The sequence below is a fragment of the Ursus americanus genome, chromosome 26, assembly GCF_024610735.1.
Source record: "Ursus americanus isolate L20-20 chromosome 26, mUrsAme1.1.p, whole genome shotgun sequence".
Lineage (NCBI taxonomy): Eukaryota > Metazoa > Chordata > Mammalia > Carnivora > Ursidae > Ursus > Ursus americanus.
In genome coordinates, this window is record NC_142152.1 from 18,581,785 (window position 1) to 18,602,148 (window position 20,364).

At 40.0% G+C, this 20,364-nt stretch overlaps 1 protein-coding gene across 18 annotated transcripts in view; it reads right to left on the minus strand.

The window, feature by feature from the left end:
* NUMB (NUMB endocytic adaptor protein) overlaps positions 1 to 20,364 on the minus strand; it is a 184,063-nt gene that overhangs the window by 2,677 nt on the left and 161,022 nt on the right. For 13 of the 18 annotated variants that reach the window (XM_045807866.2, XM_087856105.1, XM_087856109.1 and 10 more), the window contains 6 exons: positions 13,247 to 13,321; positions 11,250 to 11,390; positions 6,941 to 7,145; positions 4,574 to 4,867; positions 2,660 to 2,809; positions 269 to 508 (listed from right to left, as the gene is read on the minus strand). In XM_045807866.2, the coding sequence (XP_045663822.2) occupies positions 269 to 508; positions 2,660 to 2,809; positions 4,574 to 4,867; positions 6,941 to 7,145; positions 11,250 to 11,390; positions 13,247 to 13,321 (1,105 nt within the window). The remainder of the gene's footprint in view (positions 1 to 268; positions 509 to 2,659; positions 2,810 to 4,573; positions 4,868 to 6,940; positions 7,146 to 11,249; positions 11,391 to 13,246; positions 13,322 to 20,364) is intronic. The other 5 variants (XM_087856111.1, XM_087856110.1, XM_087856114.1 and 2 more) reach the window with 3 other exon arrangements.

The window sequence follows — 20,364 nt, forward strand, 5'->3', positions numbered from 1 at the left end:
GTGGTCGACTCAAGGCAGGGCCCAGGAATCTGTATTTTATGAAAGCTCTAGGGGGTGGCTCTGTTTCATAGTCCTAAGAACTATCGAGTCTCATCTCTTGAATTCCTCTCCTTAACCATCTTTTCCTAATAGTAGTGTATTTCCAGGGGGGAGCATACTGTTCCTGAAAGGATTCCTCCCTGGTTCCCACTCAGGTAAATGGCTGATTGCTGAACCGGCATCACTCATCTGATCCCAGAATCCTCACCACCATCCATGGCCACCTTACCCGAATGTGTGGCTGCAGTTCCCTTGTTAGCAGCATCAGGGGCATGGGCCCAAGGGTTGGTTTCACGCACAGGCATTGCTACGGGCGCTAGAGCAGTATGGGCTGGCTTAGCAGCAAGCACATGGAAGGCTGAGTCAGTGCCATTAGCTACAATGGGAGCAGACAACATCGATGGAGTTAATTCATGCAGGGTGGACGGGTGACCCCCTGGAGCTGGGTCGGTCAGGCCAATGTGCGATACTGGTGGAACAGATAAGACAGAAAAGATGGTGTTGGGATAACCATGCCATCTTGCAATGGATACACAAACCTTTTGGCAAAGAGGGAATTAGAGGTTGTAATTAAAACAGCTATACTGATAAAAATGTCAAATGACTGTTCTAGGAAAATATGTGTAGAGGGGGAGAGGGAATGAAACCTAGAAAAACAATTCCCAATTAAGTCGAACAGAGCTGCTTTGTCTTACAAGCAGCAAAAATCTATTCTAGATACAGCTTAGCCTTTGGCATAATGATGTAGGTAAAGCATTTCCTTCTCCTACCACTTTTCCAAAGGATCAAATTATGCCAACAATAACAATGGGTTAAATATAATGATCCCTTATGATCATTAATAATACTTCATTAATAGTACTTCACTGTGCATCATCCTATTTAATTCTCTCAAAAACTCCGTAAGGCTGGTATACTCATACTATAAATGAGAAATCAAACTTGGTATAGGTTTTCATTTGCTTAATAAATGTGTAATTCACTACAGAATTTCATCTCTCTTTTTTGAAGATTCTTCCCCTCAGTAATGTTCATACTATCTCAAAGTAATACTATTCTTTCCTCTCTCTTTTTTAAAATCTCTTAACCCTGCTCCTTTACTCCAGACATCTATTTCATCAGGTTCTGTTCCTGAGCCCAGCTCTCTATCATATTTAGTATGCAGCAGACAAGCAGGCAGCTTCCCCTGCCCTACGTTTGAATCATTCCCTCTTTAAGACTAGGCAACCATGCTTATGGCATTGGTACTATTTACCCCAGGGCTCGTCTAAAAGACCAGCTCACCCATAGACTGGGAGCCCCTTAAAGCAGGGAAAGGACTATGTTCTAGTCAGTTTTGTACATCTCATTATAAATAGGTACAGAGGCAGCAGAACGTAACAGGTATGATATTCAGAAAGACCTGGGTTTAAATCCTGGCTGTGCAATTTGGGTAATTTACTCAATCTCTCCGAGCCTCATTTTCCTTAACTGTAATGCTTACCTCAAAGGGTTGTTGTGGGGATTAAATGAGATGAGAAAATGCATGAGTCCTTTCCAAGGTGTGGCAGGCACTGTGCTAATAAGTGTTCAATAAATTGTGCCTATTATTGGTATTGTAAATATGTGTCAGATGAAATGAAAAGCCATTTGGTGCACATGATTATAATGGATTTGTTGTTGTTGTTGTTATTAAAAAGAGACTCTCTGAAGGAAAGCATATAGTAGCTTCCTCTGAAAGGAACGGGGTACTGTCTCCACAGCAAAACTTCTGAGCTCTTTCTCAAAAGAAATGAAGAAATGGTGTTTATAAGAGTTCAAATTCTACAAGTCTGTAATTTAAATTATATATAGACTCTCTGTGGACTTCAGAGTCAATACCAACTATTAACTCGGCATCTATGAAAACAACTTTTAGTATCTCCTCAATGCCTTTACAAAGGCAAATTTTAGGACACTTGTTATAGTAGATGAACTAAAGAGCCAAAAGAAATGCCTTTTTTCTTTATGAGCCTCTTGTGACAGGGTGGAGACTAGGTGAGTCCAGGCTTCTCAGCCTCGACACTACTGACAATCTGGGCCAGATAATCTGTCGTGGTGAGGGCAGCTATTGCGTGCACTGAAGGACGTTTTGGAGCACCCCGAGGCTCTATGCAGATGACAGGAGCAACCACCCCCCAGGCTGTTACACCCAAAAATGTCACCAATGAATGCCAAATGTTCCCCCAAGGGGGCAAAATTGCACTGGATTGAGAACCACTCTGCTAAAGAAAGCATACACTGGAACCAACTCTGAGGACTGCTGCTTCTAGAGAACTAGCTGGATACTCTGACACTTAACAGTTAAGTGGCAAATAAAGCCGTGGGTTGGGGACTACAAAAGCTCCTAACAGAATGGGAGCAAAGATGACAGGTACGTGCAAAATGATGAATGCAGACACTCTAGGACCCAGGAATGGGGACAGAGCACAAAGACATTGTGGAACAGGCGAATTAACGAATCTGAGACATTATCAGACAGGGAAATTAATGGGTCTGACCAGCTCCTGGGAAGCTCAGGATGCCAACCTAGAGTCAGTGAGCCTGTGCCATAAGTACAAGCTCCAAAGAGAACAACTGAACGGGTCAAGAGGGCACCAACCTTGAAAGGCAGGAGACTGTGGTGCTATCACTGTCACTGGTTTGGTCATTGGGGCAGATGAGAAGGGATCCTCGGAGGGTGTGCTGAAGGCATTGGTGATCTGTGAGCACAGGGAGCTGATACTCTCTGCCTCTCCTTCTACTTCTGGCACTGCAAGGCAAATAGAAAATGGCTCCAGACAGAAAAACTGAATAATCCTGAAATATAACAGTATGACACAAGGTGGCATTTTATAATGCACCCTTATTTGTGAAAGGAAAAGTCTCCACTGTCAAGTGGGTCTATAAAAGCAGCTTCAAAAAATTGATATAAAATGTCAACAATTCATGTACTAAGGACTATCTTCCTCCCTGCCAATCCCCAGATTTATTTCCTTTCCTATGTGAAACTACCGAGAACTTGGTGTTCTGTTTTTGTGCCAGTTAGCTGGATCTTTCTGGAAGACAACTGCAACCTGTTTGTTTTCCAACTAGTTCCCAAGGTCTAAGTACAGTTCTGGAGCCACTTAGTAACTCCATCAGGAAATGGGTTAAAATGAGGCGTACCAGTGCAGCTCTTTTGCTCTGTAAGAAGCTATGACAATGTCATCACTCGTTTTTTCCCAAAGTAGCAAAGTATGGGGCCCCTGGGTGGCTCAGCTGGTTAAGCATCCAACTCTTGGTTTTGGCTCAGGTCATGATCTCAGGGTTATGAGACTGAGCCTGCGTCAGGCTCCGTGCTGGGCGTGCAGCCTGCTTAAGATTCTCACTCTCCCTCTCTCTCTGCCCCTTCTCCCACTTCCCCCCCGCCAAATCTAAAAAAATACAAAAACAAAAAACACCAAAGTATTAAGTATATGAACTGTGATAACATGAAAAAGCAAACTGAGGTCTAGGACCCCAGAGGTTTTGTTCTTAATGTTGATGCTGGGATACTTCTGGGGAAGCTGAAAATGTGTGCGCTGAACCTTTGTTTTGCTCAGCTATGAATAGTTTTTGTTTCCCATCTGCTCCAGAGGGAGACTGAAGACAAGGTCCTGAAAGCATCTGGAATTTCCCCAAACAGGAGCTGAGAGCTGGAAAGACAGTTGGTAATCATCTAGTCCATCTAGTCCAATTGTTGTGTAGGTCTAGTCTCATCCGTCAAAAAAAACCCTCTCTGGACTTTTATATACCATCAGTGGGAGTGTCTTAGTGAAACACAGCTTCCTCATATCCTGTTATGGCACTGGCTCGACATGTCTCAGAGCAAAGTAAAATAGAGCCCAACAAAAGCACTGACCAGATCTGACACTTTAGCTCCGGATCTTATGATGAGGACAGAGCTACCAGGGCTGGCTCAGCCGTACAGGGGCCACACAAAGGCCTGTGTGGCAGTTCTGAAAGGTAATGAATATGTGTGAGCAAGCCCACTGTCTCTGATGAACAACAGATTTTCGAGTTAAACAGGAAACCCGTTTAGAGTTTCCTCTGTATGGAGCCAACGAGCCACAAGGACAATGAGCACTTATCCATTTCTTCTGGTACATCTGACAGTAATGCTATTTGAATAGATGTGTTTCCAAAGCCTTTTAAATTAATTCTCTGTTGGGTCCCAAATGGTAGAATAAGAACAGAAACTTGAGACCCTTGATGTTTGGAAGCAGGCTGGCTGAGAGGCAGTGTACTTCCATCAGGACAAACCGCAAACCTTGTAGCTCAGTCTACGAATTCCCATCGTGGCTCTGTTACCTATTTGTTGAAGAGAGATGAACAATTCACGTCCCCCTCCACGAACCTTAGTTTTCTCCCAGTGGGTAGTAACACAAGATATACATAACATCAACCGGCCTCAGAGAGAGGGGGTGGCTAGTTCGATGGGATTAGCGTCTCCACCGGAAGTGACGATAATGCTTCAGTGCTAGAGCACCAGAGAGTCCGGGGGATGCTGTATTACCTGCATTCTTTATGGGGAAATCAGTCTTCCTCTGCATAGTGGAAGGCAACTCGTTGATGCGCAGGGATAGCTGGCGTTTAAAGGGTGACATCTTCTGGCTAAGAGCAGGAAATCCTCGGAAAGAGCCTTGGCGAGCAAGTTGTTCAATGGGCGCATGCCGGCGTGGGATGGCATGAGGATTGTTCGTCTCCAGAGAGGCAGCGGCATCCGAAGTGGGAGAGGTGGGAGAGGACGGGGATGGGGCAGCACTGCCAGGGGCCACTGATGAACCAACAACTGTCTTATCTGTTTCAGCTCAAGAAAGTCAAGAGAAAGAGGACCTTAGCAGTCTTCAAGTAATTCCAGCTTATACAGCCGAGGAACTCAAAACCCTCCTAGTTCCTTTTACCCATGTCCTTCCCAGCGTTTCTTAAAGGACAGGTTAGAAGCAGGGCTCAGATCTCCTACATTTCAGACAGATAAAAGGTTTAATATCCTACTACATGTCATGGCATATCTACTAAGACACAAATATTAGATCTTTGATTCTCTTGCAGTGATGCATAACTTAAGACTTGAAGACACTGACCAAGATTTAAAAAAAAACCCCAGCACCTACGAACTCCTAATGTGACGTCCTTTCAAGAACGATGATTCATAGTTCTCAATGTTTGTTCACTTGGTTTTTGGGGGAGAGACGACTTTGGGAGTGCCAGAGTCAAAAAGGTTCAAGCAAGTATAAGTTAGATTAGATGTTAAAGAATGTCATAAATCAGTCTTTAAATCACAAACAATGTGCATTTGTGGCTCATCAGAATAAAAGCATACAGAGGTAAAATTTTAAATTGGATTACACCTAAATACAAAACTATTTCCCTGTGAGCACCCGCTGAGTCCCATTCTGACTGTGGTAAATCTCTGCCTCCGCTCACCATCCTCTAGATGTTACAGGACTCAAACACCTTGGCAGTCGCTATGTGTAGCAAAGAGCATTTTTGGGTGGTATTACAGAATATGCTTCCAGTCTGAAAAATCACTGAAGCACACTAAATAATAGCTATACATATTAAATTTTCTGATAAAAATAGCATTTTTAAAAATTCTTTGGTATCTGGCACAAATGTTTAAAAGAAATTTTTAAAAATCATAAGAATTTAGTTTCAAATAAAATATGTATCTTTTTTTGGCTTAAGAATTAGAGTTGTAAAAAAAAAAGCACGGAAAAAAATAAAAAAAAAGAATTAGAGTTGTTTGGGTCAGTAGTAGATTAACAGTGTTCTCTAAAATGGCTGGTTTAGAACTGAAAGGATATAGTAAAAAATGAGCAAGATTTTATTAATGTATATTTAAACTGAACTGTTTAATTCCAAAACATTCCTTGTTGGTTTCAACTCCAGCTGTACACAAGAATGCGAAGCATTTTCCCTAAGCCCTATCACGTACTTCTCCAATACACTCAAACCCGACTTTGGACGACAGACTCCTGAGTAACTTGAATGCCTGCACAGGCATTTCTGCTATGCTGCCATGTGTACCTGCAAAAAATTCACACTCTGCAAAATCACACACTAAAGTTAACAGGACTATGGGAACAAGATGGGTTAGCCTCTCAAAATCTATGGACTTTTCTCACTGAAGCACTAAACACAGCCATCATCTAATAAAAAGGGCACTGCTGTGAAATCTCTGCCTGCATTTGTACCCAGCATCACTATCAGTGGGCCCTCTGCAGCCTAAACCTGGAACTTGTACTTCTTCCTTCAAGATGTAGGTCCTTGCTAGCATTTGCTTCTCAGAGAGATCAGATGCATCAGAATCAGAAGTCCATTCCAGGATGCAGATCTCCCCAACTTTGTTTTTAAACATGGGAGGTAACAGAAGGTTTAAAAAACTTTTTTAGATTTACAGTACCAATGACTACGAATTAGCTCGAACCACAAATAAGTCTGTTTTTACACAAGGCAAAATGTTGGGAACTCCAGCTTAAAATTATAATTTAATAGATCACTCCGGCTAAAATTAAATGAATAAATTATCTTAAGTAATGCTTATGATACTTCATTGTAGTGGGCACTGTGCTTTTGCGAGCAGCCCCCGACACCTCCTTATCAGTCAGGCTCCCTCAGTGCAGCTTCTTCAAATGCATTCTCAGCCTCCTCCCCAAGATAGCTTCTGGTAATGCAAACAGTAAACAACTTGGAAGCCACCAAACAAGCCATTCTAAAGGAAAGGCCTTTGTTTAGGTTTTCAGGTTTGTTTTGAAGGTCTTCATGTATCGCTAAGAGTTCTCTCTGACTGTGAGAAAGCTTACTGCTGTGAGCTTCCACATATTAACCTGCAGGGAAAAACAGCTCAAGTAAACGCAAGTTGTAGCAGAACCGACTGTACCTTTCTTGGCATCTTGGATTTGTTTCATAATCTCCTCTCTTTCTGCTTGCTCGGTGGCTGTTGTGACACGGAATGATCCTTCTCTTGTAAAAGTGGTCCGACTGGCATCAAAAGTAGCAGTCACTCCACATTCCTTCTCCCGCTTCTGCTTCCGTTCTAAACAGGCTGCAAAAGCACAGCCTACTGCATGACTCAATCTTTCACCCTGTACATAACAGAAGGTTTAAAAAACTTTTTCAGAGTTACAGTACCAACAACTATAAATTAGCCTGGACCACAAATAAGTCTGTTTTTTACACATGGCAAAATGTTGGAAACTCCAGCCTAAAAATTGTAATTTAATAATATGGCAAATTAAATGAATAAATTATCTTAGGTAATGCTTATGATACTTTACTGTAGTGGGCACTGGGTTTTTGTGAGCAGCCGCTGAGACCTCCTTACCAGTCAGGCTCCCTCTGTCACTGATGTTAGCTCCGGCCATCAGCTCAGGAGACACCACTCAAGGTCTGAAGCCCTAAGTCTTTACACAAATCCTGCATTTGTCATTTAGGGGAACAGTGGTAATATGTACCAAGCATTTCTAAGAAACTACTAGAAAGGCAAGGCAAGTTTCAGGAGCCTAAATAGACTGTCACCATATCTAGGAACAAAAGATGCAAACTTAAAACTTTGGATAAACTAAATACAACTCCAGAGATGCCTGGGGAAATATGAAAAGGAAAGCTTAGCTTTCTCAGTCTCCCCTTTCCAAATGCTCCCCTCCCCAAGCACCCTTCCCCATTCTAGCCCCCCATCACTTTGATGCTTTCTCCCTTACTTTGCCTATCTTCTCGCTCTCTCTTACTCCAACTCTCCCTCCCAACCACACACAGGCAATAGTTAAAGCAGGTTTTCATCCATACTCCCTACTTATAAAGGAATTAAACAGATAAAATTGATTTGTGTGTGGGAGGAAAAAAGAACTTATATAAACTAAATATTGTTTTAAAGATATACTGGATAACCTACAGTAAAATTTAATAAACTCAATGGATTATTTTTATCAGGGCTATCTGTATTTTAAACCATACCCCTAATTGTGGAATAAAAAAATTACAGATAATACAGTAACTGCTGGCATCACTAATAGTGAGAAGAGATATTTGAGAACAGGGAGTCCTTTGTGGAATTTTCAAAATCACACCATGTAGGCAGCTACTCCTACATATGGTTCTGAGCAGGTAACTTCCCTGAATTTTATATGCCAATATCAGATACCATAGGAAATTATGAAATGCCTTTTGTCAGACGAATATAAACTGTAAGATTCACAAAACTGCTTATTAAAAATGGACAGTTATTTTTTATTCATCCACATGAGCTTCCATCTAACTTCTTAGGAGGATGATGTAAGGGTAGGGCAGTGAAGCATGAAATAGGAGTACAAATGCAGAAGCTGTCTGCATTTGAACAGCTCTGTTACAAGAACAGAGTTAGAAGCTTATTATTTCTCCTAGGCCTAGGGCAGAAGTTCTTGAAGACAGACCCACCCCAAGCCCCATCTGGCACCCAATGAATTTAGAAAAACTCTGAGGGTGGGGCCTAACAAACTATTTTCATTTCATTTTTATTTTTTAAAGATTTTATCTGTCAGAGAGAGAGAGACTGAGCATACAAGCAGGGGGAGCAACAGGCAGAGGGAGAACCAGGCTCCCAGTAGAGCAAGGAGCCCAGTGTGACCCTCAATCCCAGAACCCGGGGATCCTGACCCAAGCCGAAGACAAACGCTTAAATGACTGAGCCACCCAGGAATCCCAGCTGACAAACTGTTTTAACAAGCCCTCCAGTGATTCTGATATAGGATGACCACTGGCCAAGGAGATTCAAAGAGCCTGAAGGACCAGGATTTGACAATAAAACAGTGTTTTAATTAATGTAAGGGAACTTTTTGGATTTTGTTTAGTGATAACAAATTACACTGCTTTATGACTTACTTAAGGTCTGAGAGACAGAAGAAGAAAGTAGTTTATTTACTTCAACTGTTCTCAAAGCACTGTGTCAAACCAAGGAGGAACAGCTTTGAAAATATTAGCCATCATTTTTAGGGCCATGACTGTGTGCCAGACCCTATACTAAGAGTTCTTTTACTAATTATCTAATTTAGTCTTCATAACTGTTATCTCCATTTTATAGAAGTGGAAAGTAAGGCCTAAAGAATGTTAAGTAACTTGCCCCGAATCTCACAGTTACTAAGAACCAGAACCAGGCCTGAAACCCAGATCTGAGTCAGAGCCTGGACTCTTTTAACAGTTTAAACCACTGTCTCCAAAAGCTTTTTTTTTTTTTTTTAATTTTTTAAAGATTTTATTTATTTATCTGAGAGAAAGAGAGAGAGAGAGAAAGAGAGAGCACGAGCAGGGGGAGGGGAGAGAGGGAGAAGTGGACTTCCCACTGAGCAGGGAGCCTGATGCAGTGCTCCATCCCAGAACCCTGAGATCATGACCTGAGCAGAAGTCAGATGCTTAACCAACTGAGCCACCCAGGAGCCCCTCTCCAAGAGCTTTGAAAAACATTTTGGTAAATTTTAGAGTATGGCCACCACTTCCCTTTCAGATAAACCCTGGCAAGAATTTATTGAGTTGTAGCCTTCAGGAATGGCTATACTGCCTTACTCTGTCTGGACTTTAAAAAACTCAATAATTATAATTATACACTCAATGCTCTACTATAGTTAAGATCATCATCATCCAAGAGACTTGTCTTTTATGTCAGAATTCTGGGTAATTTACATGAAAGACGATAGGTTAATTCTTCTTCTTTTTTTTTTTTTTAAGATTTTATTTATTTGAGAGAGAGAGCATGGTGGGGGCGGGGGGGGGGGCAGAGAGGGAGAGGGAAAGAAGCAGACTCCCTGATGAGCAGGAAGACCAACACAGGGCTATCATGACCTAAGCCAAAGGCAGACACTTAACGGACTGAGCCACCTAGGCATTCCTAATTTTTCCCTATTTTTAAACAAAAGCAAAAATTTCTACTATGCAGCAATTTCTGGCATAGTTCATTGTACCATAATTTAGTCTTTTTTTTTTCTATTTATTTTTCTTTTCTTCTTTCTTTTCCTTCCTTTTTTTTTTTTTTAAGTAATCTCTACCCCCAACATGGGGCTTGAACTCATGACCCTGAAATCAAGAGTCACATGTGCCACAGACTGAGCCAGCAAGGCATCCCAGTATTTCTATTTCTTTATTAACTGAAAATATATCCCAACTCAGTTCTTTCATTTGTAGGATTCCTTTGGCAATAAATGTATAAGCACCTTTTAATGCCAATGTCTTTTTTTTTTTTTTTAAGATTTTTAAAAATTTGAGACAGAGAAAGTGACAGAAAGAGAGAGAGAGAACATGAGCGGGGTGAGGGGCAGAGGGAGCAACAGACTTCCTGCTGAGCAGGGAGCCTGATTCAGGGCTCAATCCTAGGATTCTGGGATCATGACCAGAGCCAAAGGCAGATGCCCAACCGACTGAACCACCTAGGTGCCCCTAATGCCAATATCTTCTACCCAAATGTATTAGCAAACAAATACATGTAAGAATCTTGAAAAGAGTTTTTTAAAAATTATGTTCAGTTAGCCAGCATATAGTACATCATTAGTTTTTGTTGTAGTGTTCAACGATTCATTAGTTGCGTATAACACCCAGTGCTCATCACATGAGCCCTCCTTAATACCCATTACCCTAGTTATTTTTTTAAACATTTTAAAAAGATTTTATTTATTTATTTTATTTATATTTATAAAAAATAATATTTTTATTATTTAAACATTTTTTTAAAGATTTTATTTATTTATTCGACAGAGACAGCCAGCGAGAGAGGGAACACAAGCCGGGGGAGTGGGAGAGGAAGAAGCAGGCTCTCAGCGGAGGAGCCCGATGCGGGGCTCGATCCCAGGAATCCGGGATCACACACTGATGCGAAGGCAGACGCTTAACAACTGAGACACCCAGGTGCGCCCCCCCCATTACCCTAGCTCTAATAATGAAAAGTTTCAAGTAAAGGTTAGCCGCCACCATCACCAGAGCACTTTTACTTTCCTTTAATGACCTTGGATCTTGGCTAATCGTGTGACCTCTGTGAGCTGCAAAGTCACACCAAGAGTGTGAACTACCTAAATAAAAGGAATGAAAGCAGGCTAGTTTAGGCACTTCCAAGTGCTTTAAGAACAGGTACTTACAAAAAAAATGTAGTGGAAATTGCTTGGCTGAGCCAACCAAGGGTGAGTTTAGCTAGCTGAGGCTAGTCATGATGGAATCTACACTGCTGGACTCACCGTGTCCTTGACAGCCATGAAGCAATGACAGATCCAGCGCCGAGTGGTGCCGTCACGGCATATGTAAGAGAAGGCTCTATCAAAGTTCCTATCTGGGGCACAGAAAGAAACTTTTTCTATTGTCTGGTCAACTATGAGGTCCTAGAAAAAGGGAAGCACAAAGGAATAGAGGATTTACCAGGTTATTCAAGCTTCTCAGAATAAACACAGGATGTTCATTTCACAATACAGAGTCTCTAAAATTAATGCATCGAGACTATGAAATAGTGAGATCTGAGGTCAGCAGTCTGAATACTAAGAATGTGATGTAGAAGAGATCCCGAGAGGCACTTTGCCCAGATGCTTCTCTCACTTCATCTCCACGTTCTAAACATACGCTTGCTGATTTTAGTTTTATCATAGTACATTCCATGTACAATTTGATAATATATGTAAACCAATATATTTCATCCAATTCCCATATAACTTATATTAACTTAGTGATCATTTGAGTATGATTTTATTTACTTGCTAAATGGCATTGTATCTACACAGCATAAACATTACACAAAATGTTTTTGAAAATCTTGAGGTTCTTTATGTGATACTCCCACAGCCCAGAATCCCTAGATGCTGAGATGGGGCTGTAAGTGCTAAAACAAATGACCAAACAAAATGGCTTTTATAAAGCATCACTATGAGAATTTCCGTTGCTCCAAAAACTTGCCAGCCAACTTTTAAAAATTTTGCAATTCTGGTGGCTGGTTATGATTTTATTTTTCATAACCTTGATTACTATGAATTTCCTCTTTAGCAATATGATTCTTCAAGTCTTTTGGATTGTCTGTCATTTTTCTTATTGATATGCAGGGGTTTTTATACATTCTAAATATGAGCCCTTTATAGATTATATACATTGAAAAATTTCTTTTCTATTTGTGATGGGTCCAAGGGTGAAAAGGCACCAATTACTCTTTTCACTAAATGTGGAAAGAACCAAACTAATTAATGCCAGCGCTATAAGTAGCCACCAGGGGGCAATACCACTTTCGAACTGGTATAAAACAAAAACCATCTCGATGTACAACACATTTCATCTAAAACGCTAAAGAAAACTATACAAGTTCTTAACAGCAAGCTAATTAAAATGATCACTGTTTCCAATAATAATAATGATGATGATGATGATGGTGACTACTGCTTCTCTTGAACTTAAGAAAAGGGGGAGGCTCAGATGGAAGGTCAAAAGAACTAATGCAACTATATTAATAGTTATACTTAAAATGTATCAGATAAGTTATCCATCAAAACTGCTCTTTAGCTGCCACACTACCTCCCCCTTACAGTGACATATGTTTTTGAAAAATTGCCTTCTTGTTAAAATTTCTCCAAACTTTAGGTCTCTTAGGAAATTTTAATTAATGATTAAATGTGCTTATATAACACTTAATGCTCTCTAAGGTCAGAGTCTATGTCTCTGTTCTTCTTCAGGCATGTAGGATCGCTTTCTTTCAAATGCAAAATGCCATCTATGATATGAAATATTGTATAGATTCTAAGTAAATGTTAACCAAATGAGCCATTTACTAGTCCTTAAGATTTTGCTTAAACTGGGTTTTTAGTTAAACAACGGGTTAATCATTTCTAACATCACTTTCTAAGAATATAGTTCCCTTTATTAAGGAACAAGAAGAAATTTCAGATGTGGTCCCTTTTTTTTTTTTTTTTAACTTTGTTAAAAGGTCTATCATGTTTTACAGCAAATTTGTGGGGGTAAATGCAAACGCTTACTACACTAAACATGCGATTATGTAAAGCAAAATGTTGTGAGAATTCTATTTTTCATAAGGTAAATGAATAACTAAATTTGTTTTCCAAACACTAGTATCTCAGAGACTGTACTTTGGACAAAGTGGAAGGATACAGAGTGACTAAAGCAGCTTAACGGCATTATATTTTATTATTAGGGATTTAAAAAAAACCATGAGCAGTAACATTTAAGCTCATAAAATTTTTACCTTAGTTTTCTCATCCACAACTCTGAGTCCATCTGCTGACACCCACAGGACTGCCTTAACTGCTTTCTTTCCAGCCTTTTAAAGAGAAAGCAAAAAGGAAGGGGGGAGACACAAACATATAATATTAAAAAAAAAAAAAAGGTCATCTTCCATAGAAAATACTGACTTCTGCCTTCCAAAAGTCACAAGTACAGATGGAGTCCAAGTTCAGGAGGGGTGCCCAAAGCCAGATACTCAAACCAAACTGCAGAAACATTCAGGAAAAAACAAGCCAAAGCCATTATTTTAGAAACACAATGCAAAACAATAAGATAAAATTAAGTAAAGGGGAAGGGACAGGTGGACTCAAAACCAAGATATCACATTCCATAAAGGGCAAAGAATTTGCAATTAGATTCTTCACCCCTTTAAAAAAATCAACCAAGAAAACCAAGAGTCAGATAAATATTAAATACATAAGGAGTTACACCACAAGTAGCCTCTACAAATGTATTTACAGTAAAAAGTATTACGTAGGTCTAAATTGAGATGCTGACCTATCCTTTGACTCCAATGTGTACAGCAGAACCCTTGGTCATCTGAAATTTTCATGTTAAGCACCCAAGAAGTCTTCATTTTTCCTTTAACAACCTTTAAAGACCATTATTTCTTCTCTCAGGATTAACACAGAACTGGTTTAGTTTTTAATTTGATATTAAATTCATGAAGACATTTTGGGGACATAGGAGGATTAAAAAACTTGAAAAAATACTAATATTATTACATGAGTTCTTTTTACTGGCTGAGAAAAGACTTCTTTTGGCACACAAGAATCACGAGAAAACAAGCTGGTGTATGCTTTCTCCTGTGATGGAATGAAAATGGGACAGCGGGACTTTGTAATAGTAATTTAATAGTAATCAGCTTCCTGTCTCTTCAACTGCTCCCAGGATACAAGCAAAATAAAACAAAAGCAAAATAAGGGCTAAGAATAGGTATCAGATTATAAAAAGTATAAATCAAAAGGAATCTGGTAGTAAAATTGCAGCAGCAGCCTCTGGAAGGTCCAGAAGAGGATAAAGAAATATCTACCACTCTCCTCTGCATGTGTCCAAGCCCAGTGCTCCTCCACATTTATTTAAATGAACTGTGTGCTCCACTCCAGGCTCATCATCTCCACCATCACCAGGCATCTGATAAGAGCCTATTACATGCCAGCCAGGGGAAACACAAGAGTTGACAATCCACTGAAAGGTGACACTTAGATAAGCAAAGAATAAATAATACAGTAGTAAGTGTTATAGTAGAGCAGCAAGCAATGTATAATGATGCCAGAAAGGAGGCATGGTCAAATCTATTTGTGGAATCAGGAAGGTTATTTGAAGGATTAGATCAGAGTAGGTACTGAAATAATTTTTCTAGATGCACAAGGTAGGGGTAGGGAGGCAGGGAAGTGACAGAGGTAGTGGATGTGATAGGCAGAAGCAGGAGAGCAGCACAGGACCATGGAAGCAAGCAACGTAGCAAGTCTGGACTCTATAAATACTTCAGTGTGACTTGAGAGTGAGACGGGTGAGCAAGGAGCAGTGGGAGATAAAAAGTAGGAAGACTAGTCATGGAGGGCCTTGTATGCTTGCTGAAGAATTCTATCTTAATTCTGTGGGCAATTAGGAGCTACTAAACGAATTTTTAAATGCATTTTAAAATATCACTGTGGCAGCAGTGTAGATGGATTGGAAAGAGACTGACAGGAGGCAGACAGACCACAACACGATTCCAGATGACAGAATGAGGGTTAAGCTCTCTTTATTGAGATGAGGGTAGAGATGAGAGAGTTTTAAATGCAAAACATAAGTGAGAAGCCAGAGGATGCCTCTCAGATTCCTGGCTGGGGTAATTAGGTAGAGACGGTCCCACAACTAAGAGAACAGAGGAGGTGCAAAAGCAAGTTTAAGGGGGGAAGAGTAAGATTTCAGTTTTAGAAAAGCGAAGTTTGGGATGCTTATGCAATATCCAGGTAGCGATGTATAAAAGGTAACTGGATACATAGATCTGAATCTCAGCAGAGAATTCTAAGATGGAATTTTAGTTTTGGGAAATATCAATCATAGGAGTAATAAGAGGGCAAAGGACAGGAGAGATTATCAACAAATAATTGGGAGAAGATGAGTCTTTGAAATATCAGAAAAGGAAAAACCAGAAGGACAGGAGAATGGAGAGACTATTGAAACTAAGGGAGAAGGGTTTCAAGAAGTAGTAGGGGGTCTAAAATGTCAAATGTTGCAAAGTGATCAAGCAAGAAGAGATGTGAAAAGTGTCCACTGGACTTAGCAATGACGAAGATGTGGTAAAGTGGTAAAGGCTGTCATAGTTAATTTTATGTGTCAAATTGGCTAGGCTATTATTGCACAGTGTTTTTTGTTTGTTTGTTTTGTTAAACAGTAATCTAGATGTTGCTCTGAAGATATTGTGTAGATGTGATTAACATTTACAATCAGTTAACTTTAGGTAAAGGAGATTACCTTTGATAATATGAGTGGGCTTCATCCAATCAGTTGAAGACTTTAAGGGTTAAAAACAGGTTTCCCTGAGAAGAAATTCTGCCTCAAGTTTCTAACATAGAAATTCTGTCTGAGCTTCCAGGCTGCTGGCGGACCCCACAGGTTTCAGACTTGCCAGCCCCAATAATTACATGAGCCAATTCTTAAGTCCCTACCTCACTCTATATGTACAGATACCTAAATATATACATATACATATGTGTGTGTGTATATATATGCACAAAGAGAGAGAGAAACAGATGGTGGTTCTATTTCTCTGGAGGTCCTAATACAGAAGTGGAAGTCAGCCTAGGATAAGTTGAAAAGTAAAAGGCAAGAAGTGTCTGTAAATATTCAATACTCTCTAAAAAAGCTTTCCTAAGCTTTTGCACAGCAAAGGAAACCATCAATAAAACGAAAAGGCAACCTACTGAATGGAAGAAGATATTTGCAAATGATATATCTGATAAGGGGTTAATATCCAAAATACATGAAAGAATTTACACAACTCAACACCAAAAACCCAAATAATCTGATTAAAAATGAGCTGAGGACTTGAACACTTTCCCAAAGAGATACTGATGGCCAAAAGACACATAAAAAAGATGCTCCATATCACTAGTTATCAGGGGGATGCAAATCAAAACCACAGTGAGATATCACCTTAGACCTGTCAGAATGCCTAGAATCAAAAAGACAAAAAATAACAAGTGTTGGTGAGGAGGTAGAGAAAAAGGAACCCTCATACACTGCTGGTGGGAATATAAATTGGTGCAGCCACTGTGGAAAGTAGTATGGCAGTTCCTCAAACAATTAAAAACAGAACTACCCTAAGATCCAGCAATTCCACTACTGGGTATTTACTTACCCAAAGAAAATGAAAACACTAATTCGAAAAGATCTATGCACCCCTATGTTTACTGCAGCATTATTTACAATAGCCAAGACATGGAAGCAGCCCAAGTGTCCATTGATAGATGAGCGGATAAAGAAGAGGTGAGATACACACACACAGAGAGGAACATTACGTAGCCATAAAAAAGAACAAGATCCCGTTATTTGTGACAATATGGATGGACCTACAGGGTATTACGCTAAGTGAAATAAGTCAGATAGAGAAAGACAAATACTGTATGATTTCACTTATATGTGGAATTTAAAAACAAAACAAACAGCAGAAACAGATCCATAAATACAGAAAACAAACATGGCTGACAGAGGGGAAGAGGACGAGGGCATGGACAAAATGGGCAAACGGGAGTGGGAGAGATAGGCTTCTAGTTATGGCACAAGTAAGTCATAAGGATAAAAGGTGCAGCACAGGGAATATAGTCAATGGTACTGTAATAGCATAGTAATAGATGGCAGCTACGCTTGTGGTGAGCATAGCATAACAGGATTTGTTGAACCACTATGATGTACACCTGAAACTAACGTAACATTGCGTATCAGCTATACTTCAATAAAACAATTTAAAAGTTGGAAAAAAAGTTAAAAAACAGGTGCTGGGACCCCTTCCACACAGCAGTGGGTACCTTTACAGAAGAGATTCGAGTGGGGCTTGGACAGTCACCTTTGGCTTTTGCACCCAACCAGATGATTTGCCTTCAGGCTCACAGCCTTCAAAGCACTTCACTTGATTTTAAGATTTTATTTTTAAGTAATCTCTACTACCCAACGTGGGGCTCAAACCCACAACCCTGAGATCAAGAGTCACACCCTCTACTGAGCCAGCCAGGCACACCAACTTCATTCGATCTTTATCTGTATTGGTCCAGGCTCTTGAGTCAAGAAAGCTTACAAGGCAGCTTTGACTAAAGATGATTTCCTTGTTTAAGAAATTCACCTTTCAAAAAGACATGAAAAAATAGTATCACACACACACACAAAAAAGTATCACCAAGATTGTTACTTCGACAAATGGAGAATAAATTTGTAGAAGAAAACAAGGAAAAGCCATCTCAGATGCAAACACCTGAGACTGCTTTTTTAAAAAAACCTTAGTCATGGGGCACCTGGGTGGCTCAGTCGGTTAAGTGTCTGCCTTCAGCTTGGGTCATGGTCTCAGGGTCCTGGGGTCGAGCCCCACATCGGGCTCCCTGCTCAGTGGGAGGCCTGCTTCTCCCTCTCCCTCTGCTCCTCCCCTCCTGCTCAAGCTCACTCTCTTTCTCTCTCTCAAATGAACAGATAAAATCTTAAAAAAATAAAGTCAAAGGAACCTTAGTCTTTTAAAGGATATAGAAGCAGCAGAGAAGTCTTTACAGACCCAGATTTACCCAATTCCACCACCAGAGGTGGTTTCTCTTGAGACTCTTCATTGGGCAGCAAAAGAATATATTGTCAAATGGGAACCGTTTCTTTTAGGAAGAGCACCATACACTATTGGTGTTGAAAATGAAAATGAAGCAGAAAGTACCATTCCAAATGAGGTGCAGTGGTAACTTCTTCACACAGTCTTTCAAAAAACCTGTTTAGTACGGTTGAATATTAAAGAATATGCAGGTCATTTTAGGAACTTTAAAAATCGAATATGCTCATATTGTTATTACCTCCTCAATGACAATGAAGATATGAGAATCTACTGACAAGTCTTAGGTTATCACTCTGAGACCTACTACTTCACAGTCATGAATTTGCTTTCTTCCAAAACCATGGAAGTGTTAAGAGCTAACACTGAAAGATGGACTGTTTATTAAGTAAGTCACTAAATGAAAAAACTATGATAAAAAATAAGTAAGTTTTCTACAAAAAGAAGGAGAGCTACAGGGCAATGAGAGGCAGAGGATCAAGGAAGATCTTTTAGAATTATGATAAACTAGCATGATATACTAGAAACAGAATGGGCTTTGGTATAAGATGAATAGTCTGAAATCAGTGCCACTGTTCATAAGCTAAGCAAGTTACAGAGCCCTCTGAGCTTCCATTTCTTCATCTATAAAGTATCTGCAGGATTGGTAAAAGGATCAGAGATATATACAGCACCTGAAGCTGAAAGAGGGTAATAAGTAATTGATAGCCATTTGTCATCAATAGTAATTTAAAAAAACTTCTCCCAACAATGAAGCTCCTTGAAAGACACACTTTCAATAGTGAGAACATATCATGCTTACATGATGAATGAGAAAAGCCACTGGAAAATGGAGACTGAAGGCCCAAGAAAGAGAAAAGTCCTTTAGGAGGTGGGATAGGATGGAGCTAGAATACAGGTTTTAGACTGGAAGAGGGATGTCCCTTCCGTGAAATGGAGTGATAGAGTGAAGCTGAGTAAAAAGAAGACAGATTTATAAAGGAGGGAGTTCAAGCTGAGGAAGTTCACTCTGGAGAGCCATACATTTAGTTGAGAAGGAGATGAGATTACCTGCTTTACTCTGCTGGGGAGAGGAAGACAGACAGGCACACTGAGATGGTAAACATGTATAACAGCAGTATAGGGGCTGCACAGCATAGTAACTTGGAGCATAAACTCTGGAACCAGGCTGTTGTCTGGGTTTGAATTCTGGTTCTGACACTTACTAGAATGACCAAGGGCAGATTACTTCTCTAAGCTTCAATTTCCACACCTGTATAATGATGTTAATTTCACATACCTTATGGGATGATTATGAGAATGAAATAAGTTGATACATGTAAAAGGTTTAGAACCAGGGTGATTATATAATTTACTGTTCAAACTGGACCCTTTGAAAGTGAAAGGGGGCACTATTAAAACCCAGAAACAGGTGTTATACTGGGACTATTTCAGACAAATTGGGACTGTAGTTACCCCACCACCAAGAGTAACTGCCCATATTTAACTAACTCTTACATAGCACTGAGGAGTTTGCTACAAGGTAAGCTCCATGAGGGCAGGGGTTTTTCCATCTTTATTGTTCACTGCTGTATCCTCAGAGCTTAGAACAATGCCTGACACAGCACGAGAGTTAAAGAAATATTTCTCGAAGGAATACATTTGCCAAATTATCTATTGTAGGGGATAGGAGACAGTTGATCAGTGACACAGAAGACTGCCAAATGGCACTGAAAATCCTGTGTAAGGAACTGAAATGTGCAGCTTTATCAATCCATTCATTGTGCAATCGTTGCCTGCAGTGTTCAGTGTCTAAAGCAACAGACAGGACTAATTCCAGGTTGGGAGAATGAAAATAGAAAAAAAAAATCAAAGATTATTTGCTTGATTGATTTAAAAAAGTTTTCATCTAATGTGGGGCTCTACTCGTGACCCTGAGATCAAGAATTGCAGGCTCCTCTGACTGAGCCAGCCAGGTGCACCTCAAGGGTCATTTTTGAATGGAATTGTTCATTTAGTCTCCTTACCATATATAGCAAAATGTAACATTTTCTTGGTCCAATTATACTGTTACAAAAACATCTCTGCGTTTTGAGGTATGTCTATATAATAAACTTTATGGTGCTGTACTGAGGCACTGTATTTGTCATAGTTCATGGCCTTTGATTTTCTAAACGGGGGAAGAAAACATAACATGGATTCTTCTTGCATTTGTTCCTACTTTGGGCGCTGATTCTTAGATGTCTCGACAGTCTGCCACAATATAGTTACTTCAAACAGGTATTGAGATATTAACACTCAAAGATACCTGC